The sequence below is a fragment of the Salvia hispanica genome, chromosome 3, assembly GCF_029641045.1.
Source record: "Salvia hispanica isolate PSC_SH4W2 chromosome 3, Shi_PSC_v1, whole genome shotgun sequence".
Lineage (NCBI taxonomy): Eukaryota > Viridiplantae > Streptophyta > Magnoliopsida > Lamiales > Lamiaceae > Salvia > Salvia hispanica.
Window position 1 is genome coordinate 18,363,105 of NC_142694.1, and position 27,018 is coordinate 18,390,122.

General features: G+C 33.8%; 5 protein-coding genes across 6 annotated transcripts; all 5 read left to right on the forward strand.

The window, feature by feature from the left end:
* The first annotated feature begins 2,798 nt into the window (after nt 1-2,798).
* On the forward strand, nt 2,799-5,071 carry LOC125212103 (uncharacterized). The gene is made up of 4 exons (XM_048112158.2): nt 2,799-2,945; nt 3,065-3,182; nt 4,476-4,567; nt 4,669-5,071. The coding sequence occupies exons 1-4, from the start codon at nt 2,930-2,932 to the stop codon at nt 4,731-4,733; spliced, it is 291 nt and encodes a 96-aa protein (XP_047968115.1). The 5' UTR covers nt 2,799-2,929; the 3' UTR covers nt 4,734-5,071.
* A 3,597-nt stretch (nt 5,072-8,668) lies between these two features.
* Nucleotides 8,669-12,729, forward strand: LOC125212571 (gibberellin 2-beta-dioxygenase 8-like). The gene is made up of 5 exons (XM_048112776.2): nt 8,669-8,783; nt 8,926-8,968; nt 10,089-10,534; nt 11,425-11,746; nt 12,171-12,729. The coding sequence occupies exons 2-5, from the start codon at nt 8,930-8,932 to the stop codon at nt 12,396-12,398; spliced, it is 1,035 nt and encodes a 344-aa protein (XP_047968733.1). The 5' UTR covers nt 8,669-8,783; nt 8,926-8,929; the 3' UTR covers nt 12,399-12,729.
* Nucleotides 12,730-13,617: 888 nt separating this feature from the next.
* On the forward strand, nt 13,618-14,608 carry LOC125216184 (protein NDR1-like). The gene has a single exon (XM_048117838.2). The coding sequence runs from the start codon at nt 13,764-13,766 to the stop codon at nt 14,394-14,396; it is 633 nt and encodes a 210-aa protein (XP_047973795.1). The 5' UTR covers nt 13,618-13,763; the 3' UTR covers nt 14,397-14,608.
* A 2,359-nt stretch (nt 14,609-16,967) lies between these two features.
* On the forward strand, nt 16,968-21,163 carry LOC125215239 (sulfite exporter TauE/SafE family protein 5-like). 2 transcript variants are annotated; one of them, XM_048116601.2, is made up of 4 exons: nt 16,976-17,844; nt 20,204-20,338; nt 20,408-20,557; nt 20,644-21,163. In XM_048116601.2, the coding sequence occupies exons 1-4, from the start codon at nt 17,089-17,091 to the stop codon at nt 20,950-20,952; spliced, it is 1,350 nt and encodes a 449-aa protein (XP_047972558.1). In that variant the 5' UTR covers nt 16,976-17,088; the 3' UTR covers nt 20,953-21,163. The 2 variants fall into 2 exon arrangements, with proteins under 2 accessions (XP_047972559.1, XP_047972558.1); XM_048116602.2 differs by lacking the exon at nt 20,204-20,338 and having other exon boundaries at nt 16,968-17,844.
* Nucleotides 21,164-23,003: 1,840 nt separating this feature from the next.
* On the forward strand, nt 23,004-23,522 carry LOC125209431 (uncharacterized). The gene has a single exon (XM_048109029.2). The coding sequence runs from the start codon at nt 23,004-23,006 to the stop codon at nt 23,502-23,504; it is 501 nt and encodes a 166-aa protein (XP_047964986.1). The 3' UTR covers nt 23,505-23,522.
* Nucleotides 23,523-27,018: the final 3,496 nt, after the last annotated feature.

The window sequence follows — 27,018 nt, forward strand, 5'->3', positions numbered from 1 at the left end:
TCAAATAAAAATTAATAGAAAAAGAATGATTTTTTGACAATTTTCATGTTAGTTATGTATGAAAACTTAAATTTGTAATATTTAAATAAATGCATAATGACATTACATGATAATTACGGTGATAAAGATTTGTAAATATTGGAATTTTACTATTTTCATAAACTCATTATAGCAATAAACAATTGAAATTATAAGAGATTTCTTTGTAGCGTATTTTAATATTATGTAAAAATTTATTTATCAGCAAATATTTTTATTACAACTAATAATTATGATTACATGATTTTTATATGTAGTAGTATTGTTTAATGTATCAAACTGTTCATATTATTTTATATTTCATTAACTTGAATATGTATGTAATATAGTTTTAGAGAAATAAATTTAGATGTTGCATAATATTTTAAAATTTGAAAATGTATTTCTTCAATAAATGGGTATTAGAGAAATCAAATATGAGAAATTAAATGTAGATATTGCTTAATTTTTCAAAATTTTAAATGAATATTAAAAAAAAAATTAAATATATGTACATAGCACGGGTGTTACACTATTATTTATATATTTTGTCCTTATTCTGAAATATTTATATGTTATGGACCAATTTGAATATTTTAAGTAACTCCCATGAATATTTATTTAGATATTTTAATGAGCACTTTACTAATTTTTAAAGCATTACTCATTGGTGGTTACAAATATTTAAATAGAATAATGATCATTTAACAAATTTTGTAACCTATATTGATTTGATTTTATAATTTATGATGTTTTAATTCCATGATCTCTCATGTACTAATATTGTATCTATAAAAGGCATAGAGTTGTGGATGAAATACACACTAACAAAATATTCTTCATTTTAGGAACGTTGTTTTGCTCGATTTTGGTGCCCCATCAAGTTTATAGGTGTCTAGCAGGTTTGAGATGTTATGTACGTCAGGAGGAAGTCGTTTCATCTTTTGGGAAAATACGCCAATCCGAGAGCACTAACCGTGATGTAATTTGTCTTGCGGAAAGAGGGTTTTTCTTGACTAATTTTCATTGTAATTTCCATTTTATTTATTGTTGTTTTTTTCTTTGATTACAAGAGTTAGAGTACCGCGTGTATATGGTTCCAGAATTTTATCCCAATATTTCTTACAGTTCTTAGAGAGGGAGAATTGTAACATCCTTAACTCAAACATACATAGTATTTATCTTCGACTTTACACGTATATTATTTTTAGTAGAGAAATATGAAGGATTGTTTTAAACATATTTTTCAAAAATGTCAACACTTAATATAGTCTCTTTATCATTGTCCAAATAATTGTGTTTGTCTTAGTTCTATTTTAAATATGTTTAATTTAATGTCTTTAGGTGTAAAATGAATTGAGGAGAATATATTTATTGAATTTTATTATACAGTAGTATATTTTTTATTTTAAATCTTATATAGTTATATTGTTTTTTATTTTAATTAATCGATTAACAATGTAAAATCGCATGACAAAAATATTCCGTCGTGCATCGCACGTGGGTTAATACTAGTAATAATAATCAGAGTAGAAAACACCAATGTAAACGAATTTAATCGACTTTATTCTCTTTGGTCATGGAGATAATCTTTGATGAATTTTCATGCACGCCTGGTGTGCAAATCAATATGACTAAGGCAAAAAAAAAAAAAAAAAACCAATATGACTAAGCCCGATATAAAATTGGTGACAATTTCATATTACTCTAAGTCTATAACCCATTGCACATTAAAAACTCATCTTATTTTAATTTGAACTTGGTCCTAACTTCGCTTCAATCTCGTTCTCGATCTACGGAGTGAGACCTTTTTTTTTCACTTTGTTTCGAAAAAATATACTATATCTGTCTCATTACAAGTGTGACTTTTTTTTTTAGAATGACATGAATTTTAATGCAAAATATACTTACATCTGTCTCATCACAATATGACTAAGCCCAACTTGAGACTTTTTTTTTTCGCTTGGTTCGAAACAATATACTTCCTCTATTTCCTAAAAAAATAAGACTTTTTAGAATGACATGAATTTTAATGCAAAATGGTAAATTGAAAGATATTAGAAAGAAAAAAGTGTGTTAGTGGAAAATGGTTCTCACCTAATAAAGAGAAAGAACTTTCCTAAAATAGAGTATTCCTATTTTTATGAAATGACCCAAAAAGAGAGGAGTTTCTATTTTTAGAAACAAATGGAGTATAAAATAAGTACTAAAAGTAAAGAGAATGTAATATAAGTAAGATAATAATGTAGAAAAGAATCTTCCTTATATTATTTTGTCTCTTACTTTATATTCTCTCTAATTTAATTATTTATAGTATCATCTTTTTAGAATGAGGGCAAAAATTAAACCATCTTGCTTGTTGTGGATGAAAGGATTAAAAAGTAATTGTGACAAGTATTGGTGGACCGACTAAAAAGAAACCGGTGACTAAATAATGGTGGATAGAGGGAGTATTATTTACGTTTAATAGTATAATACCACTATTATGAAATAATCAGTGGTCCCTTATAAATATGTAAATTATACAATAAATTGAAATTTCTAAAATAATTAGATTTATTAGAGAAGAATTAAGTTTATAATGTCTGATGCACTTTGAGAAAATAAAATAAAATAAAATAAGTAAATTTAAATATGACAATAGAAACTTAAATGAAATACAATAACTAATAGAAATATTAATCACAAATCAGACACCCAAACAATTATAGAAATAGTATCCTAAAAAAGGTCAAAAATAAAAAACTCGTTTTTTTTTTTTATAGTAATCGCATGTTGATATCGCTCAACTTTATAAACTAGTGAATGTTATATCGGTTAATTGGTCATAAACTTATTCCTCTCTTCGTTTCCGAAAAGAAACCCGAATTCAATTTTGGTTGATTCCATCTGAAAACGATTCAACCGCGCTATGGTCTGCGACAAGTGTGAGTTTCTTCTCCACCCTAATTTTTGCTACAATTGCAATCGTTTTGAAAATATGAAATTTGGTTAGGGTTTTCTCCGAATTGGGGATTTTTACGTGTATGTATGTATCTATATGCAGGCGAGAAGAAGCTAGGGAAGGTGATCGTGCCGGATAAATGGAAGGACGGGGCCCACAACACCACCGAAGGCGGTGGCCGTAAGATCAATGAGAACAAGCTCCTCTCTAAGAAAAATAGGTATCCCTTTCTCCAAGCTCTTTCCTTAAATACGCAAGTTCATTAAGTCAACCTTATTGAATTGATATGCGAAATTAATCGATAGATCGAAAATTGCCCTCGTTTTTTAAATGGAGGTAGTGGAAAAATTGCTTCTGAGCTTTGAGTTGACTCAATCTGTGCACAGCTTACTTTGGTAACAGAGTTTGATCTGATTTCCTGTATTGTGAATAATTTATGTATTCAAACTGGATTAGAATGCTTGTTCAATTTGCAACTTTGTTTGTAGGTTTAGTTTATTGATTTCTTTGCTCTGTTTACATTGCTTGCTGAACTCTGAGAATTTCCGGATCGGGATGTTTGAAATCACTTTGCTTCCACGTTCTCGATTGAGGATGTTTGAATTTTGAGATCACTTTGCATGGTTGTACTTTTGTACTACAGTAAGTTAATATAACTGATTAAATATTGCTGCTAATAAAAACCTGTTCTACTTGTATTCAAATTATAGGGGTGTTTAGGCTTAAGATAGAAATGCTTAATCATGTATATTATCAATCCTAAGTAGTCAACACATGATAAGGAGCGGAAGGCGCTTGGACCGTATATTCTCGGCATAAGTAGAACGTAAAGCTCTGGCACTTCCGCCATGATAACTTGGCTGAAAACAATTAGGATAAGAATAAGAAAGTAAATCGAAAACAAAACTATCTCCAACAAGTGAAGCCCTCTTTAGTCTTTCCTACAAGAAAAGCCTCGGCTAACACTGGCCGTATACTCAGAATAATATTTCTAGCTCTTCAAACCTCCAAGTTACATGTCCACTACTCAAGTAACGTTTTGTAACCATTGCCGACTGCTCAATTAACGTTTTGTAACTACTTCCCAGCCTTCATGGCATCTCCCCAGTCCCCACTCCTGCTGCCTCCTTAACTTCTACCTGTTCAGTGCACCAAAGTTGGGTGTGTGTGTGTATGAATGCATGCTTGTGAAATTTTCTGCCTCTGTAACCATCACTGCACACTGTTATTACATCCAGTGTTATTTTCCCTGAGACATTTTGTTTAAGATGAAAAATATTTTGATACACGAATCATACTAATTACAACATCAAGTTTCCACCGATAAATGTTTCCATGACCTATCAATTTGGGATATTACATACATCTGTCTGCTTGTTTGATTCTAAAGTAGTTTATCCTTGTTGATATTGTTCTGTGGAGGAAAGTCGTTCTTCAAATGACATGTCTTGGTAATTTTAGTGTGTATTTTTTGTCCACTCCCCTTGAGTTACGTGAAATTGGTTGCTTGCAGATGGGCGCCTTATGGACAGTCAAAGTGTACCATATGCAAGCAGCAAGTTCATCAGAATGGCAAGTACTGCCACACATGCGCTTACAGTAAAGGTATAGCAGTTTCTTCCATTTGTTCAATGATGTGTTAACTAAATTTTGATCAAAGAATTGCATGCAAGGAGTTTGAATTTGTTCTTCGTTTGGTAATGTAGGAGTGTGTGCGATGTGCGGAAAACAAGTGCTCGACACCAAGCTCTACAAGCAGAGTAATGTTTGATGTATTTGTAGCCAGGTTAACCCGAAGACCCCAATTTGTTGTTATCTTCTGCTTCTTGTCATGAGATCAGTCGATGTTATACTAATGTTTGGATATTCTCATGTTGACTTGAATGCACTTCTGCTAGTACTTAAATCTTTCAAGAATTTGTGCTGCTTGTTGTACATTATTGCATCCAGTTCAATTTATATAAAATCTGTAGTTTGTCACCAAGATGTAAAAATTGATGGGTATGGTTAGTAGAGATCAATTGGTTAGTACATCAATATATTATTTGTTGCTAAAAGGTACTCCAGTATCTTTCTGTTCAATGATATTCTAGAATAATATTTTGTCGAGATGTATTTAATGTGTAATGCAGAGTATGTATTTCAATGCGTATCAAGTTTAATAAAAATATCTCTGATATTACAATTATATTGCAAGTCTATAGGGTTCGAGTCCACTATGACGGCCTTTAAATTTATAATTAACCTGTTTTTTTTTGGTAATTGTAATTGTAATTGTAATTGTAATTGTAATTGTAATTGTAATTGTAATTGTAATTGTAATTGTAATTGGAAAATGAGAACTAGATCGAGCTTAAAATTAAATCTATAGCTCGAAAAGAGTCCAACTTGATAGGGCAAATCTAAAACAGCCCGAGCTTGATGGGGCCAATCCAAAAATTGAATGGATTTACCTGATTAACCGAAGATTTGTTTATTACTTTGTTTGTCAAACTTCATTACTTTAATTATAAATATGAGGTCAAGTGTGTTGATTGATGAAACATACCTTGTTTTTTCTTCCAAGAATATAGTAAAAAAAACCACACACGATACTTTCTTTTCATAAATTAATTAGATCGATGGGATGGCCCGAAAATCTATTGTGCACTATTAGAGCTGAAAAACTCTAGTTTGATCAGCCAAAATATAATTATATAAAATAGCTGTAATCGAATGAGCTAACGCAGAGAACCAAGTATATAGGTCGTCCCAATCTACTGTTGGAATTGTGCCTGACCAAATGCCAGTTGAAACCAATGGACCGATGGTACATAACTCCATGCAGTTACACTCGCCTTAATGATCCAACATGAATAGGCTGACCATTCAAACCAATAACTCTAACAACATTTTATCTACACGAATGATAACATTAATCTAACATAGACTCCACCAGGATTTACTGCAGTAGGTCTGACCTATAAATAGGCTAGTCATCCCCTCTACATCAACACACCACACTTTTTTGCGTAACACAACGTACAAAAAAGTTTTATGCATCCTTCATTGTCAAAGCTTTGTCCTCGTCTCTTCAAATTCGTTAAAGCTTGTGCAGACTACGACGATGCTGATACGAACGAGATAAAGCCGTTTCATCTTTGCAAACAACACGCCTGAACCAAGAGCACTACTGGGATATCTCATCTTGCGGAAAGAGATATTTCTCGACTCGGCACATTTACTGTTTTATAGTTTTAGTTTATTAGTAGTTTATTTATAATGTCAATTTTGCAATTCCAATTTTCGGTTTTTTTATATTGTGTTATGCCGTCAACTTTTATTTGTTTGTACCCATATCATTACATCCACTGATCCACATCCCTAAAGACAACTCCCCATGTTGATGTCACATGTAAATAATATCTAAGTGAGTTATATATATATCCACAAAACTAAGTTGCCGACTTAACTGTCGCCCTGACTAGTCCATAAACTCGGTTGCCGACTAACTGTCGCCCCAATCTAGTCATCAACCCATATCATTGAAGCACGAATATTGATTGCACAAATTATGATTATTGTTGAGAATATACCGTGTGAGAAGCGTGTAGCCTCCTAATTAAGTCATACCTAATTAAATTCATCACTAGTAGTATAAAAGTAAAAATGAGGAATTAAAAGAAATGGGAAAATATTTTCTGTTGGTAAATAAAGAGTAGATGGAATGGGAAATGTCGTTTTCGTTGTGGGCAAAGCACATGGAGTCCCTTAAATACTCTCGACGTGGGAATGGGACTAACGCATGTGAAAGAGAGTGGGTTTATTGGTGTAGCTATCCACGTAGGGGAATGCCGACATGGCCATTGCTCCTTTGCCGTTATTACAGTTGGGCCCACTCTTTATTTTTTTATCATCTCATGTGCACTGTTTTTAGAGTCTAATAATGACCCATCAGACTTATACAGTGGTTTCAGTTCTCTCGTTACACCGTCTGTGGTTTCAGTTCTCTCGTTACTAGCCAATTCTTAATTTTGATATTGGTGAAAATCTATATCTTGGAGCAATGTATATTGAATATGTGGGTTCATGAACATGGAAAAGTTTCAATGGGAGAATGAGAGTGAGGAGGGCAAGACTTGGAACGAGGATGGCCAAATGAATGTGGAAAGTGGGGATATTGTGGTAGACTTGGTGCAATCTACACCTAACAATCTTTGCCTTTTCCTTTCTCCTCTAGTTATGACCAAATTATTTATTTGTGTACTAGGACTTTTATATGTGACATGACTAAAGATATATCTAGTTTTGCACTCCAATCATTGTTTACATTTTATTATTTGTAGATTCGTTTTGAATGTTTCATCATATAATTGATCAATTTATATATATATGCTCATTCATTTAGTTTAGGTATTCTATATTTTAACAAGATTGAGGATAAATGTCTGGTTATTTTCTTGTTTTTGAAATAAATAAATTTTAATATGTACAATGGACATTTTTTTCCCTGCAATAATATGGGACAGTTGAACTACTCGCAAATCAATACCTCTTGATAACATCTATATATAGTATTTTCTCAAGTGCAAATCAATAAATTATTCGACTATGTTTGTGATATGCATCTCTTTTTCTCAATCACCATATATATCTAATACCAATTTTAATTAGTATTGACTAATTTTTCCAATGAAATTTACATAATTGGTTTTCGGGTTCATCCTAATCTAGACTAGTTCTAGATTAATGCTGTCTATATCTCAACCAACTACAGATATATTTTCTATTGAAAATAATTTTTTGATATATTTTCTCGTTTACAATATGCATATATCTATCACATCATTTCCTTAGATTATTTGTCATGTAATAATGATATAGAAATGCTAATGCAATATAGATTCTAGGCGGGGATAAGATTAATATTGAGTTAGATTCTCACGTCACTTTGTAAACTCATGTCACAATTAAGGTCTTATTATTGAATTATCTATCAACATTTACCCCACAATTATGCTTCCATTTGTCATTATATTTATTATTAATTATTACGTTACTATAGGATAATGAACACGTTCAGCTAATTGACCATTTTCTATATATATACAACACAAAACCTATCGTACTCCAATGTTAAGACGACTGACCTTATAATAAAATATGCCCCGAAAATGATATCACTCCTTAAATGATGTCAAATGACCAAATTCCCTCATACACCATGGCATAGTGATAACTTTTATTCTTCTTGATGTTTTGCAAGCCCGTACGAATATCAAGTCATTCCGAATCTTTGACTTTTTTTGGCGTAATTTGTTAGGATTTTTTTTAGTCCATAACATGAAACAATACATTGGATAATGTTTAAAACATAGTACTATTTGGAAAAGTGGAAATCATAAAGTGACATCCATATGGCCTTTAAGTGATATGATAAAAATTGAACTCATAATCCAATATATAATATAACTATTAAAGGCTAATTTTTAATATATACATCGATAAGGTACTATCAATTTGAAATAGAGCATCCAATTTCAGATAAGTGATTGCAATGTAAGCCGCGTGTTCATCTCTTTCAACATAGACTCCCATTTCACTCTTCTCTCTCTCCCAAGTTGAAAATTAAAGAAAAAAAAATAAAAATTCAACACTGATAATTATTGAAGGCCCCCTTTTCCCCTCTATAAATATCTATCTACTCCAATCATCCTGGACACCAATTTCACACGCATCATATTCCTTTTCAACCTCTCTTCTTCATCTCTTTACAATTTTGCTTCCAAAAATCCAGATTTGACCACCACACGTCTCAATTCCCCTCCCAAATCCAAGAAAGGTAAGTTTCTCCATTGTTTAATTAATCTTCAATTCAACCACCATGCATATATAGTTTCTTAATTAATCATGCATGTCACCTTAATATGTCAAATATTGCATGCAATCGAAATAATTCATTCAATTTGATGCTTAAAATGCAGCAAAATGGTGGCCTCGGAGAATGACTCGAACCATATGAACCAAGTAAGCAAACTATCTTCTCAATATATAAAAAAAAGTGTTTATTTATTTAAATCACGAGCATAAACGTGGTGTCTATAACTAGAAACATGTGGTGTCGTAGAAATTGCAAAATTGCAAGAAGCATACCACTAAATATTGTTTTTTCTTTCTTTCTCTCTAGTGTAGTAGACATGTTACATGTGCACTCTGTATTTTTGTTCTTTCCCTTTATCTCTTTCGAGTACAAATTAAACCCAAATTAGGCTTAATGTGGGGGACAAGAACATAACATAGTCAAAGATTGTCATATAATCATATATTAATTCATACATGTCTATGTCCGAATATACATTATTCTCGATGGAGCCCATGATCCCAATTCAAATAAATCAAGTCTAATTAGTCAATGTTAATTAATTAAAACCCCTCAAGCCAAATATATATGCACTTTTCATCATATCTTTTTGTTTACTCACCATTATTCTTTTTACATTGGTATGTTGTGAAACTAAGTTGCATAGAGTGATGGGGTCCTGCTGTAAAGGAATATTATAGAGAATTATTTATTTATCGGAAGCTTCGAGTTTTACATCACAAATATTATTCAAAACGTGACATCTCTTATACCCCATCACCACCCATAGTAAAGGACAGGATATTCAAACTCATCAATGGCGTGCAAATGGAAATACTATTGCAACGTTTTCTTCGATGACAAAACAAGAAAGTTTGGTAAATTGTAGTTTTCCTTTTTTTCCCAAGAAAAATTTAGTGTTTCTATCTCCTCTCTTCTTGTCATTTTCGTCAATCTAAATTCTCGGTGGCGTGACAACATTAACTTTAAGACAATATTTTTTCCTGTTTCTCCAATAAATTAATAATACTCACTCTATCCATCATTTAAAGAACTATTTTTTGTCACTTTGGATTGTCTATAATTTATAGAACTATTCACTTTATTGCACTTTTAGTATTCACTCCCCACATTCCACTAACTTTTTATACTCACAATTAAATATAAATTCTGCTCACTTTCTCTATTTACTTTTCTTCATAAAGTCAGACCATTTCTTAAAATCTGTGCCGAGTCAAAATGACTCTTTAAATGATGGACTGAGTGAGTAATAATTTCCTTTTTCAGGCGGTGAGAATGGAAGACTCGCCCGATCCACCATTCGAGGCGACATACAAGAGGCTATTCGATGACGTGACGGCGGCGCCGGAGGTCTCGGCGGTGGCGGAATGCGAGCTGCCGATGATCGACTTGAATGAGCTGAATCTCGGCGAGTTTTCGAGGCGGGCATGCATGAAGAAGATCGCTTTAGCTTCAAAGGAATGGGGTTTTTTCCAAGTGATAAATCATGGGATTTGTAGAGAGGTGTTGGAGAAGATGAGGGAGGAGCAAGTGAAGCTTTTCGCGAAGCCGTTTTCCGACAAGGCGGCCAACAAGGATTCGAACTTCTCAGCCGGGAGTTACCGGTGGGGGACGCCGTTGGCGACGTGCCTCAGGCAGCTGTCGTGGTCGGAGGCATTTCATGTGTCGTTGAGCGACGTACTTGGCTCACGTGATGTCCACAACAACCTCAGGTAATTTATTTTTATTTTCTTGATCAAATTCTAGTCCGTCTCATATTTAAAAAAAAAATCATGAAGTTTACAATTTTCGCAATTGTTTCATCTGTCTCATTTTCTGTGAAATATTATCTGATAGCAAGTTTTAAACACGTTAAAATATTATGACTGCATTAGGATGCTAACTTCCTCTTTATGATGATAAATGTTTATGAGGTGAGTGACGTGATTAAAACAACGGTCTTATTATCGTATATTTTGCCGTAAATGTGATAGGTGGTTAATTGCAAAAATTCGCAAAATTTATACTAATTCATAATTTATTTTTAAAAAAACTATGAGATTCACCATAATTTGAACATCATTTATTCGGCAATGTATTTTTTAACTAGTCATGTGATGTTAAAGATTAATAAGTCAAATCACTCAATTTTGTGATAACGTGTAATTTTTGGAGATAATTAAGTGGACCAGGGGGAGGAGTTTTTGTTTTTTTAGATATTTTGTGTTTCAACGGCGCTGCTCTTATGAATAGACAATTTGGAGAGTTTGGATTAAGATATGGGGGAAATGGATTGAGAATGACTAGATTCACAAAATGTGATAAATAAGGCTCTTTTGGATGAGCACGCGGCCAATCTAATCGACTGATTGATCTGACATCTCCAAAATTCTTTTGAAATTGACAATTTCTTTACTTTCAATCATCTAGTTTATTTCTATAATTATAGAGAAATTCAATTATAACAAATATGCTCCTTTTGGATTAAGACAAACTCAATTAAACTTCATTTTGTGACTGTAGTTGCAATAGACTTATTACTGAAAAGTGTTTGCAACGTGTCGTCCGTGCATGCATGCTATGTCTGTGGATGAAATAATTTAATTAGTTCGTACAATTTCAGCTCAATAATGGAGCAATATGCGACGATGGTGTCTGAATTATCTCAGAAATTGGTGGACATATTGGCATCAGAGCTGGGGCAGAAATCAGAATTCTTCAAAGAGAAATGTGTGGCAAGCACATGCTACCTTCGGTTGAACAGATACCCAGCTTGCCCTATTTTCCCAGAGATGTTTGGAATCATGCCACACACAGACAGTGACTTCATCACTGTCCTACACCAAGACCAAATCGGTGGCCTCCAGCTTGTCAAAGATGGCAGCTGGTTTGCTGTCAAACCCAATCCCCAAGCCCTTGTTATCAACATTGGGGATTTATTTCAGGTATATTTAAGGTCCCATTCCTCTAAAACCGCTATTAAAATGAGAATCGAGAACCATCGGTTCGCTAATTCACTAATATCACTTGACATCAGTAGAGTTTTGTGATATTGAAAGTCAGCAACCGCTGATATATTTCGTGATTCCAACTTACATTAATGAATTAGCGAACTGATTGGCTCTCAAGTTCTCATTTTAAAATAGTTATCAACTGATCACAACTCTGTATCTAGACCGATAGAAAATGTTAACAGATGACAAAATAAAAACAATTGAAAATGTCAATATAGTGTCAACGGTGTTGATATTTTCTGTTGATACTATTTTGTCATCTGTTGATATTTTCACACAATCCCGATCATAGTTTGCATTTTATCAGTACTATGTATATTCAATTTTCAATGATATAAAAATGAAATGGGTGCAGGCATGGAGTAATAATGTGTATAAGAGTGTGGAGCATAGGGTTGTGGCAAACCCTCTACATGAAAGGTTCTCAACGGCATACTTCTTCTGTCCATCATACGACACCGTTATAGAGAGTGGTGTTTATAGAAGCTTTAGCTTTGGAGAGTACAGGAAACAAGTCCAAGAAGATGTCAAGATTTTTGGCCATAAAATTGGACTCACAAGGTTTCTTCTACAAACTCATTAATTAGGCTCCACCGGCCAATTGAGTTTTTGGTATAATTAGATTATTCTTTTTCATCTATATATATTAGTAATATATATATATACTTGTCGATCAATGTTGGAAAGAGATGTTTGCATCTGAGGATGTCAGTTTTTAGAAATGATAGTATCATATACGTAGGACAAGTTGTTAGGTGGTGGTAGTTTCTCAAAATGTTTGTAACAGTGTAGAAATTTAATGCAGGTTGTTGGATATTGCTAGTAGATCGTATTTAACAAATTTTGTAAGATAATAATACAGCTATTCTTTGCCTCGGAAACTAGATTTTAGATCTATATATGTTATTGAAGAATGTATTGGGTTACTTCTTATTATAATGTCATTCTGCTCAACGCAATATTTCTCGGGTGGAGAGAGGCTCCCCTTAAAATAAATCAAATTTTAATAATTACTATTCTTGTACATGCTTCATATTTCGGTAATAATTTATAAGACTGACCGATTAAAATTTGTTTCCATAACACAATTGGAATGTACTATTATTAGGGGGAATTGAGAGGGGTACTATTAGCCTATTAGGCATGAAGTAATATTGGGCTATGATTTAGAATCTGGGCCTTCCAGTTTTGTTGTTACCTTTGGGCCCTCTATAAAAATTAAGCTCTTTAGTTTATTAAAATGGGCCCAACTATTTAAAATTGAATTTTTTGAGTTTGAATTTATTTGGTGATCATAATTCCCGTTTGGGGGGAAGTGATCACAATTCCTAGAACAAACAGTTTTGAGCAAATCTGTGTAGCATCTCAATAGAACAACAGTTTTTGGGCAAATCTTTGTAGGATCACAAATTATGCTAAGGAAAATTGAGTTCTTGTTTTGTTGTGGTTCGGTTAATCATACAGTAAAATCTCATTAGTCCAACAACGTGAGAACACCATCCAAGATAATAAATTTCAAAAGCCCATTTAGCCAATTCAATAAATTATGATCTAATACAACCACGTTAAAAGCTAAAGTAGATCTTCCATGACAATTCAAGGCTAAAAAGTGAGAAATTAAAAACCACCATTCTTATTTTAGTACTACTATAAACCATGCATGCTTTATCATATTACAACTCATAGGAATCATATACCTTCTCCAATCTCCACCTCAAACCATTTCATTTTTAAGTAGTGTCACATGCAACTTCAACCTTACCTCCCAAGCAACCTTCCATTCATCTCATCAAACACATCAAAGTGATCAAACCAACAACAAAAAAAATCCCTAGATTCCTTTCTTTCCACATTCAAAACCAATCAACACAAACATTCCCTCAAAAATCCCCTTTATCCCAATACAAATCCCACCACATCCCTTCACTTCATTCCCACCTCTCAAAAAATGTGGACCGACGCTCGAATCCCGACCCAACCCCCGTCCGACGACCGGCCCATGAAACGCCACCACACGGCCCGCTACTACGCCCACCGCGTCAAAGAAAGCCTCACCACCCGCGTCTCGAAGCTCATATGCGCCATCGTGCTAGGCCTCCTCTTCCTGATCGGCATCATCTCCTTCATCCTCTGGCTCAGCCTCCGCCCCCACCGCCCCCGCTTCTTCATCGAGGCCTTCTCCGCCGCGAGCTCCTCCGTCTCCTACAGCGTCACCGCCCGCAACTCGAACCAGAACATCGGCATCTACTATGACTCGGTGGAGGTGGCGGTTTTCTACCAGGACGACCAGCGGCTGGGCGGCGGGACGGTGCTGGGGGCGTTCTACCAAGAGCCCAAGAATAGTAAGGTGGTCGCCGGCAGTGTAACGGCGACGGGGCAGCAGTGGGACCAGATTGCGGCGGACCGGGCTAGAGGGGAGGTGGTTTTCCGGGTTGAGGTGACGTCGGTGATCCGGTTCAAGATCTCGAGTTGGGATAGCAAGCGACATAGGATGCACGCGAATTGTCCGGTTCGGGTTAGACCGGACGGTTCGCTCTTGCCGATCAATGTGCATACCAGATGTCCGGTTTACTTTAACTAGCTAGGACTTGTTTAATTAATGTTCATGTTACCTTTCTCCATAGGATTTTGAATTGTGGTTTGTATTTGGTTTGCTTTGGTTTGTTTGAAGTTTGTGGGGTCAATTCTTATGTATTATTAGTAGGCACATGTTCAAGTAAATCATTTTGTTATGATGAAAATAAAAATAGACACTTTGACATTTTATTAATAAAAGGGTAATTTGATTGTAAATTCTTTCATCGTAACAGTTTTATACTCCTATATTTTAGTGAATTATTTACTGAATTATTGATGTCTTCTGATTTTGCAACCAAATTATCATATTGTTCTGATTTTGCAATCAATCAATATTTTTAGTGCTGACATGTTAACTAAGAAGACATAGTATAAGTAATCCACATTAGATAATTTTATTTGTTGAAATAGGGTTTATATTAGAAAAAAGATTGAGTCCGGGGGAGAAAAAAATAAGAAACAAGATGGAAGAGGGCACAGTGAGTGAAATTATTTAATTTAGTAATGCGACTATGTTACGATGCATGCAATGTGACGTTGTGTTCGATAATCTTGATTTATTACAAAATTAAAATAAATCATAGCTTGATAATTTACCGAACTTTAAAACTAATATGTAAACTCAAAATTTGATTAAAATTTAGGAACTTACAGACAAAACTCCTTAACAAAAAATTCTCAATCACGAAGCTATTTTTTTTTTCTTTTGAATTGGCTATTTTTGCTTACAATTTATCATTACAAACTTCTTGTGAATTAATTTCAAAATATTAGCTATCCTTTTATGTTAGTGGCTATTTTTTTATTTTTACAATGGCAATTGAATATGTTGATTTATTAATGACATATTTACTTTATCTCCAGTCTTATTGTGTTGAAAACACCAAAAACTTCGACTGTGTCAAAATAACTTGATTTCCTTGTATTTAATTTTTTAATTAATTTATATTTTCTTCTGAGTTCTTAAAGTTTTCTAATTATCTACAGATAGTGGATTTTACGTTAGTAATCAAAATGCATTAATAATAATTAAAACTGTAAAATAATCAAACTACTATTCATAAATAGGTAGAAATCCACTATTGCAGAGGGTTGGGCGAGGTGGGCGGCGGGGGCGCTATTGTGGCAGGTTTCGCCGCCGAAACTGCCGCTGGAAATAATTTTTTTTTTTTTCAATTTACAAAACAAGGAGAGTAGATGAAGTGAGGATGAAGAAGATGAATAGGAGAGATGAGAGAGAGAAAGAAGATGTTGGAATTTTCCATCTTCACGATTCTTTCTTCAAAGTGTTGGGAGGAAGAAGGTGAAAAGGAGATATGAGGGAGAGAAAGAAGACTTTGAGAACATTGATAATTAATGGCTAATTAATATACGTATATTAAGATTTTTTGGCTAATTTTCTATAAAGAACTGTCTTTCCAAAATTAATGGCTAATTTTCTCATAAAATTGTCTTCCCAAAATTAATTGCTAAGTACTGCCTAGTTTTCTCCAAAAATTGTCAACCCAATTAGTAGCTTGTTAATATTGAATTGATACTTTTTTATAAAATATTGATAATAAAATAATTTTTATATCAAATAAAAATAGTTAAATAAGTTGTGGCGAATTTTGGGATGAATTTTGGGCGTCATTGCAGATATTGAGCCTGAAATTTAAAATATTGACGTGGCAAAAGAAAATGGGGTATGCTTTTAAGCCGGATTTTTTGTCTTCTACCGTGGATGCCCCTCAGGCGCCGAAAATTTCAGACAAAGTGTGCTAACCTTTTTTTTTCTTAAAAAAAGTATTCAATGTTTAAGTGGTCAAATTTGATACTTCTCTCGAGATTAAATATCACACTTAAGTAGTACTCCTATCTTTTATGAATTAATATAAGTTAATATAACATAAAATTTATTTTTTATATTAAATTTTTAATACAATATCTACATAATCATTAATTAGTACTCCCTCTGTTTCATTCAATATGATAATCTTTTCCTTTTTTTATATGATAATCTCATCTCCTCATTGAAATATTCAACTACTTAACAACAATTCCTAAAATTCTATGCCAATTCAAGAATGTGTCCATCCTGAATGGGACGAAGGGAGTAGAATATAATATTCATTTCACCTAAAAATAATAAAAATGAAATAAGACATTTAATTACAATGGACATGACTATCAAATCATGCATTTGAAAATTTAATACTCTCTTTGTCCCATTAAAAATGAAATATTTTTCTTTTTTGAATTGTTCAGATAAAAATGACACGATTCCTAAAATTAAAAATAGCACCATATCTATTTTTTTCTTTTTTATTTTAATCTCTTTTCACTTAATTCATAAAATAGCACTATGTAAAATTACATGTTGGAAAACAAAGTATTTCATATTTAGTGGGATCGTGATAGTTCAACTAACACTTTATTTTTATTGTGAATGGATAAAAGCTCCTACTTCAGTGTTGTTTATATATGAGTGTAGTATGAAGAGTCATGTTCTCAGGGGACAAAAGTATAAACATATCATCTCAATTAAAACAAAAAGCAACTTCATTTTTTATAACACAAGCAAACGAAATTGTGACACAATATTAAAACTCCTAATCAACTCTGACACACTGAGTGAAACCCTTTATCAATAGTCACAACTCACAAGCCCACAACATATCTATCCATAGAAGAAGGAAAAAAATCAAAACACAACAATGAATCACAAATTCCCAACACTCGTTTTCCTCCTCCTCCTCCTCATCATCTTCACCACCACTTTCGATACTTCCCATGCAAAACCAAAACCAAAACCTCCCCAAATATTCCCCATCTCCTTCCAATTCCACCAAACCCTCAATTCAACCAAATCATGGCTCCAATTCAATTTCAAACCCTCCTCCCAATCCCTCCTCGCCGCCACCCTCTCGTTCCTCGCCGCCGCCGTCTCCAGCGCCGGCGGCATCGGCGGCGGCGGCCTCTTCATCCCCATCCTCACCATCGCCGCCGGGGTGGACCTCAAGACGGCCTCCAGCTTCTCCGCCTTCATGGTCAGCGGCGGCTCCCTCGCCAACGTGGGCTGCCACCTCCTCTCCCGCCGCCCCCCCCTCATCGACTACGACATCGCCCTTCTCTCCGAGCCCTGCATGCTGCTCGGTGTCAGCGCCGGCGTCATCCTCAACGTCGTCCTCCCCGAGTGGCTCATCACCGCCTCCTTCGCCGTCTTCCTCGCCTTCTGCACGTTTAAAACGTGCGCGGCCGGGGTCTCGTTCTGGAGCGTGGAGTCGAGGAGGAGGAGCGAGGAGGATGAGGAGGAGGGCGGGGATCGGAAAGTGGCGTTGCTGCTGAGAGAGGAGGAGAGTGGTGGTGATTCTCACCTGGTTGGGATTCCGTGGGGGAAAGTTGGGATGCTCATTCTCATCTGGTTTTCCTTCTTTGTGTTGTATTTGCTTCGAGGAAACAGCAGTGGACAAGTAAGATTTTTTCTTTGATTTACTTTAATTGATTAATGTGTTTGAATGACTCATTTACATTAGTTGTAGTTGCATGTTTGCGGTCCTTGTCACGAGTTTTGTCGCTTTTAGTTTGGCACATCATAAATGTCATGCTACTATCCACATGTACATATATAAGTACACAGTTAGAGTTTACTTAGTATTGAAATAATCATTTTCATATAGTTAAAAGAGATATGGGTCATATAAACTTTGGGTGAATTCTCATATTTTCAACGAACTTTGAAGATTGACGGTTAGTCATTCTTCAAATTTGAAAAATCTAAGTCACATGTTTTTCTTATTATGCATATATTATTCAATGTCAAATTCAAGAATTAGAGCGTCGAAATAATGTTGTTTCATGTGTAATCCATATACTAAGCTAAATAGACTTCACGGCAAGTTACGTAGGATCCAAATATCATGAAAATTTTATATTTGGGTCGTGTTAAGAAATTTGAACCATTATTAAAGTTTATGTTATTTTCAAAGTTTATGGAAAATACTAGAATTTACCCAATGTTTACGATTTTAAGACCAATATCTAAGTTAAAAATAGCTATAAATATAATAATGAAAATAAAAGATACTCCCTCCGTCCATGATTATATGTCTCATATTTGACCGGCGCAGGTTTTAAGAAATTGTTTGATTTTATAAAAGAATATGAATAAGAAAAGTTAGTGGAATGCGAGTCTTATTTTTATATATTAATTTTATAATAAAATATGAGTGAAATTATAACATTCCAAAAGTACGTTTAAAACAATAAAATGAGATGCTATATGTGTTTATAGAAATATGCCAAATAATAGAAATGTACATAAATTATATCAATAATTTTCATTAATCAATTACTACTTTATAGTAACAAAAATATGCTTATTGGATAAGGACATATATATTTAACTAACATTTTCTTGAATTTGATGTCGAAACAATGGTATGACATTTGTATACCATGTGGCCAAATTTTAGTCCATATATATTAAAATAATACTAGGAGATCAGAGAGATAATTAGATGAAGATGGGTTTCTTCCCCAACAATTCTCGGCCAACATTCTTCTAACAATTGATCTCGTCGGATATGAGGCGGAACAAAAGGGGGTGGTACATAAATGAATTAGTAAAATGTAGGATCCGCTTATGAAATATAGGGAGTATAAATGTGAAATGTGATATTTAATAGTGGACGGATGAAAAAAGATATGTAAGACATTTAATGGTGTACGGAGGGAATAGTTATTCTATTTATTTATTTTTCTTTGCTTAAAGTATTGTTTTGCCCTCAAGGTAGATACTAATCATAAATGGACACATCATTCAAATATAACTAGTTAAAAATAGCTATAAATATAAAAGAGATGAGAGATACCTACTTGTTGTAGATTAAGTATTGTTTTTGCTCTCAAGGTAGATAACAATCATAAATGGACAATCATTGAAAGTTGATGAAATATTATAAGATAATGCTCTCCAGCATACATATCACCTTTTGTTAATAAATAGCACTATATTAAAGGGCGTCGGATATTTCCTCCATAAATTGACTTAATTTGCCACGAACTTTATGGTTTCAATGGATATAGACATATTGTAGTTACACATTATTTTAGTTACAATTGTTGATCTAACAGATAATGTTTTTCTTTGGATAAAATCCACCTGCACTTGGTAATGTCGGCTGACTATACATGGATATTTTGATATTATAGTATATCAGTTAGATGTCTTAATTCTTTTGTAAAATATTTTGTTCTATAGTGGGTGGCAGTGATTATATTTAAGAAATATCATCCATTTGATGTCCTTATCTAAGTCATCATAAACTTAGATTAAAAAAGCATTATACAAGAACTACAGTTTACTATTTGTCTCGTCTATTGCAACTAGTTTAAAGTAATACTTTTATATGCCTTCACTCACTAAATGACACAAGTAAAAGATTGCATGAATAATGTTACTATATAATATACTCTTGCATCATGAATATACATCACATGATATTATTAATCGTAATAGAGGATAAAATATTCTAGTAAAAACATGATACCAAGTTGCATGCATGGTGATTCATCAAGTGATGGGTTACTTTCAAGTTGCTTGACCACAGAATCTTAAGGGCATTTCATATCATTAAAAGATAGAAAAAATATTCATATATCACATGGGCATATTCTTAAAGAGAGATACGGATATGTATGTGTGACAAAAGAAGAAAGAGCATAAAGTAACCATTCTATACAATCCAATAAAAAAAATAATTATATATACTTTGTACAAGTGCAAATTAAGTTAGATTGTAATTCTAATTTAAGTTTCAATGCTTGTAGGGTATCATCAATATTGAGTCATGTGGAAAGGGGTATTGGCTAATCTCTTCTATTCAAATCCCACTTGCTCTTATCTTCACCACATGGATTCTTCATTTTGGAAAGAATGCAAAAATTACTGCAGAAACACAAGAGGTGCATAAAATTTCAATTAACTAAAAATGCATATCACTTTATGGATCTCACCTTGGGTTGTAACATTAGGAAAATGGAGTCGGAAGGAGATGTTCGTCGTCTAGGAAGCTCTTTTTCCCATTGATGGCCCTATTAGCCGGGGTTCTAGGAGGAGTCTTCGGTATAGGAGGTGGTATGCTTATAAGTCCACTTCTTCTCCAAATAGGAATTGAGCCTCAAGTAAGTTTGAATTAATTACTATAAATTTCAATTATAAACATGAAGATGAGACATTAACGTGTATGCATATTATTGTGTTTCATTAGGCAACCGCGGCTACATGTTCCTTCATGGTGTTCTTCTCCTCGATCATGTCGGCAATGCAATACCTGTTGTTAGGCATGGAGCATGTTGATGGCGCCCTCGGCTATGCTGCGATTTGTTTCATCGCCTCCCTTGTTGGGCTGACCATAGCACGAAGGGCGGTCATGAAGCATGGGAGGGCGTCTCTGATAGTGTTCGCGGTAGGTGTGGTGATGGCCTTGAGTACTGTTTTGATCACCGGTTTTGGAGCTGTTGAAGTGTGGAATGATTACACAAGTGGGGAGAGCATGGGGTTCAAGAAACCTTGCTAGCTATTGATGGCTTGAGAATCTAAGTTGTTAACTAAAGATATAATTTGAAAGTTATGAATCATGTTTACCATGAGTCCATGACACAAAAATTTACATGTTTTCTCACTGCCTTGCTTGAGGAATTTTTGAGATGGAATCAAGACTTTATGTCTTGTAAGATGTTTAATGACTGTACTGAATATATGGAGTAATAAATGGTGGTTTGGCTTCAGTGATCTTTGTCATGGGTGACAGGGCGATTAAGCTCAATTTATATTTATAGAAATATGATTGGTGGACATCGTAAACCAAATAACTAATTAGATGGGCATCTTTAAAGGGATATTATAATATGATGCCTCGCATCTAAATAATGCCATCAATAAACAAACTTTGTAGATCATATTATGTTTTTACCCCTGAACTTTGAGACCTTTCAAAAAATATTCCGAATTTTTATATTTTCTAATTTTTCATAAAATGTGGATTTTCTCTAAAATTATTGAATATCCAACACTTTATTTGAAACTTGAGTATGTGTATTGATTTATATTTATTGAATCATTTTCTCTTAATGATATGATTTTTATTTAATTGGATCTCAAAATTTAGTACTCCGTACATAACCATATATTTCAAAATATACAATATATACATAAATATAAAACACACAAATATGATATAGAATTAAATAATAACATAAATTAGAAATTGCTAAACATGTGAGAGAGTAGATTTATTTCACTAAGCCAGTTATATTCAATCCCATCAAACTAGGAATCTGAATTCATACCATAAGTAGAGGGTGGCTGTTGTTTCCGTTTTCAAAAATATGTCAGTTTGTGTGGACCGAATAATAGACAGTACTTATATCACTATACAGCCATTGCAAACAAGCACTTAATTTATTATGAAAATGGGAGAAAAAGAACGTAAATGTAAATTAATTTAAATATGTTAATTATATCTAACAAGGACTTGGGACTTGGGAGACAAAATTAATCTAAAAGAAATTAATGTACAAGGACCTGATGAAAAATAAACAAAACAAATTAGTACTCCTACATAAAAGAAATGTAAGGAACTGCTGAGTGCTGAATATGATTTGAGAAACAAAAAATTATAAATATCTTAGTCTATAATATCTCATTTTATATATAGGGCATAGTCCATTGTAAATTTGTAATTAATTACTACTAAAAGAGTTTGTCCATAAAAAGCGAAACAAATACACCGATTTAGAAAAAAATGTAAACTAGAGTTGGTGTAGTTTGAATAAATAAAGTTTGGGGGAAAACTATATTATGTTCAATATGTGCATTTACCGGGAAAATATGTATCCAAAAATTATTACTCCCTCTGTCCAACAATAAGAATCATATTTTGTCATTTTAGTCAATCCCACAATAAAAGTTCTATTTCATTTTTACCATAAATGGTGAGTAGGCTTCTCATTCCACCAACTTATTATACTCACATTTTATTATAAAACTAATATATACAAGTGAGACTGATATTTCACTAATTTTTCTTTATATTTTTTAAAACTCGTGTCATAACCAAATAGGACTCCTATTGCGGGACGGAGAAAGTACTACTAAGATTTGCACTTTTGTGAAAGGGAGAATTATATCATAAAATAGAACTCATGGGAAAATAATATGAATGCAATTAACTTGATAGGGAGAAAGCATGTAGCATATGAACATTTCTTTCACTATAAAGATTCCTCCAAATTGTTCATTTTGATATTACGGTTTGAAACTTCACTTCCAATATGGGTGTTAGTCTCAGAAAATTCCAGCTTCTGATTCTCCATCTCTTGGTCTTACGTAAGTGTTGTAGAGGGCGTTTACAAGCTAATTAATCCACTTTTTAATTTAATGAAATGATTATTTTAACTTTGTTTTGACCATCTTATCTTTCAATCACTTAATCTTGTGTTTTAATCATTCTATCATAATAATTCCTTAGGTTATTGTTTGTATGTCTCCAAAAATTATTTTAACTTAGTTTTTGAGTGAGTCACATTTGTTGATTATTATATGATATTATGAAATGCAGAGGAAATGATGGGAATGCTGAGCGAAGCAGCACTGTGTGAAGGGCGGAGCACAACATTCAGAGGTGTTTGCTTTAGCAGTAACAATTGTGGAACTGTTTGTGAGACTGAAGGTTTCGTTAGTGGACGTTGCAAATTCTTTAAATGCGTTTGCAGCAAGGATTGTAATAGCGGAGGTGGCGGAAGCGGCGGTGGAGGAGGCAGCACTCCCGGTGGCAAAGGCCCTCCTGGTGGTGAGGGACCACCAAAAGGTTCTCCGGGTGGCAACAAGGGGCCTCCAGGTGGTGATGAGGGACCCGTTGCTGGAGGTGGACCTCCTGGTGGTGATAAGAGACCACCGGAAGGTCCTCCTAGTGGCGGCGAGGGACCTCCAGGTGGTGATGAGGGACCACCAGAAAGTCCTTCGGATGGCGCAGAGGGACCTTCTAGTGGTGATGAGGGACCACCAGAAGATTCTTCAGATGGGGACGAGGGACCTCCCGGGGAAGGCCCGTCTCCGGCTGAAGACTAATAATTTACTTCCACCCATTTTGTCTAGCTTTCCTTATTAATAATAAAGTTGTAAACGAATTATTCTGGAAAAAAAAGGAGTAGTAGTATGAATTTGAATTTTACGCAATGACTTCATTACCAAACGAATACGCCTAATTCATCTATTCGTATAAAATTTTATAGGCTAATATTACATTAAAGTGCAAGCGCATTTTCAAATTTATTAATGTCTCATTTAACCTAAACTTTCCATTATTCAATACACGTTTCAAGAAACAGAGCAGTGCTTAGCAGAAATTGTAGAAGGTTACAATGAAACAGTATCAATTCTGTGTGTAGTTAAATTATTGGAATATTAGTGTATTGTGTGGGAGATGATCATATAAGTTAAATTATTGAACTTGGTTTTATTCCAAACGTACAGTTACACTTTAAACCTGTCATGGTCGCATTTTCTAAAGATTAAAAGCTCGATTGATCGTGATTAGAGAAGGATTGAATAAGCGAGGAAGAAATGAGAACATCACTCACTTGATCATAACTTGAAAAATTAGGAATAGCTTGAAAGAAAATCATAGTATCATCTCCCAACTCAACGAAATAAAATCTCAGTAGTAAACAATTCAAAAGAATTAGATTCTCATCAAAAGCATTATAGACATGGAATAATGTCATGTATGAATACATGATACATTCAGAAAACTCAACTAGACTTACATGTTCATTGACCTTGCTAAACACTCACCACATCTATCACCGCTCAACCTTCACATTTTTAAAACCATATGTAGGGCTGAGTACTTATTATACTTAAAAATATATTTTTATAAAAAAAAGTTTGTCACTAAAACATTACATAGTAAAACATGGTTGAACAGTCCATCATCCATCAACATTCATCATCATCCTATCATTTCCCTTGACACATTGCTTAGGAGAGGCCACATTTCTTATGAACATACATGAGAGAGAATATAGCCATATTCCAAGTCACTAGATCAGTCAACTTGAAAGATAGCGCCTAATCTACCATAGGTGTACACTAGTTTGAGTAAGGTTTGCGACCTTACTGGAATTCGAATTCGATTAAACATATATGACAAAACCATTTCAGATTGGCTCCATCAAAACATTAAACATGGCATGACATACATACTCGACATCAGTTCTCACGTTAAAACATACTTAAGGCATAGTCCTTATTTGAAAAGAAAGCCCACAATGATATAGTATTATTTTTAAAAAGCCCACCTCATTTGCTTACTTCCTCAACTCGATTTTCCATTCTGGTCTTACATTAGCATGCAAAAATCATCATTTTTGAAAGAATATAGTAACATGTTACATCAGCTTTAAAAATAATGCATGCTCTCACGTCCATTGTAATCTTCGTTAAAATATTCTCGAACTCCTTTGAGTTAATAAGATCCGAGAAATTAATTAGTTAATCCGCGAACCAATTAATTGGCCCAAACAAAATAATTTAATCGCCCATCCTTAAATCCTTTCCCATTTAAATCTGTTGGCCCAAATTTGAAACTCCAGCCCCAACATGAATTATTCTGGCCCGATCCTTAATAATTAATCTAGTAGCCCAAAACAAAAATACTTCGATTAAACAAGGAGAAAGCATACTCTCTAGTTCTCTCGGATGGGGGTTGTGAAAAATGTTTGAGAGAAAATGGCCTTGTGAAGGCTATTGGGCTTCCAGGACAAACAAGAAAATGGGCTTGAAGAAATAAAATCCAATATTGACCTTATATTCTTGAGCTTAGATGATTATAAAAATAGTTGAACTTGTAACCTTAGTCTTAGTTCCTTTCATGTAACCCAAGTAATTAATTTTTGACATTCCATCCAATAGAATTTCAATAACATATCTCTTTGTTGAGATCAATGGAGAAAATTCATATCCTTTGCCGTTTTGAATACTTTTATATTTGATTAAGTAAAATGTGAAAAGAACTAGGATCCACTTGTCTTAAAAGCATCCACGCTCATGCTCTTTCCAAAAAGCATAGATGTAGGTCCGAAGTCACATTTATTCATTTTTTACTCTCTGCTCTTCTGCAAAAGCACAACACCCACATTCATATTCTTCTGTAAAAGCATGCTCAAGGGTCCCACCATTATATTATTCAATTTAAATACTTCAATTACTAAAAACAATTCCACAATATTAAAATGCATTAAAAATACCCAAAATACTATTACAAATTACTAAAAAATTAAAAATTACATAATTAAAATTCTAAAAATTGAGGTTGAGAGAGTTGTTTGGTATAGTGTGATTTTTTGTGTTGAAATGAAGGTATTTATAGATGAAAGTCCAAATTTTGGGATAAAAATAATGAAAAAATAAATTAAAAGTTTGAAAAAAAATGGATTATTGGGAAGTCCCAAAATATTTTTTTATTAAATCTGAATTTTTCAGAATTTTTTCGAATTAAAAAAAAATTATGATAAACCAACGGCCAATCAGAGCATGCCACGTCGGCTACTCGTGCTCTTGCCGTCGGTCCATCCGTCCCACAATATAAGTTACACTTTGTCATTTTGGTCCGTTCCACAATAAGGGTCACAGTTCATTTTTACCATAAATGGTAAGTAGGTCCTGCATTCCACTAACCAACTTCACTCACATTTTATTATGAAACCAATATAAAAAAGTAGGTCACATGTTCCACTAACTTTTCCAACCTACTATTCTTTATATTTCTTAAAACTAGTGCCCACAATAAGAGTGACTCCTATTGTGGGATGGAGGAAGTACTTACTAGTATACAATGTGGGGCATCACATAACCATTGAATTATTTCTCATAATTTATAGAACTACTTTGTGTTAGGTTTGGTATACTGAAAAGCATGTTTCGAGCAAGTTTCGCGCGAATAGAATCTTGCTTGTATACGTAAAACTCTACAATCCACTTTTAACCCGACTCAGTATTATTCGAGCAGTCTCGCACGAATAGAATCACTATTATTATTACATTGTGTTTGCTTGTGCATTTATAAGATGTTTTACAAACATTTAAATGCATAAGAAATAAACAAAGTCTAAGTCTTTTGCTTAGTAGACCGGTTGTGGGCGTCGTCCACTTTAAGGTAACACGGTCAAATCTATGCAATGCTTTGCAAAAGAAAAAGAAGAATTTCACAACCTAGATAGGCTTTGGCTACCTATCGTGAAAGGTTGCAATGTCAGTCCGCATATTTCTAAGCCTTACTGAAATAAGATGACATTGGTGTGGTATAGCACTGAACGGATCTAACAGCAAGACGTGTCTTTATGCTATCTACTGAAAGACTAGGTCTTGATAAAATACTATTTCTTAATATACATATGTTAGCATTGAGCATACGGTATTGATTATGCACTACTTTGACTTATCAAATGGTGCGGGTTTTTCGCAACCCAATAATCCTGATATATTGGGTAGTGGTGATTAATATCTAGCGGTGCTAGGATTGCTACTATGTTGAAACGTGCGCGAGGTGAGTCTCGTTTGATAATGTCCTCAAGAGGAGCTC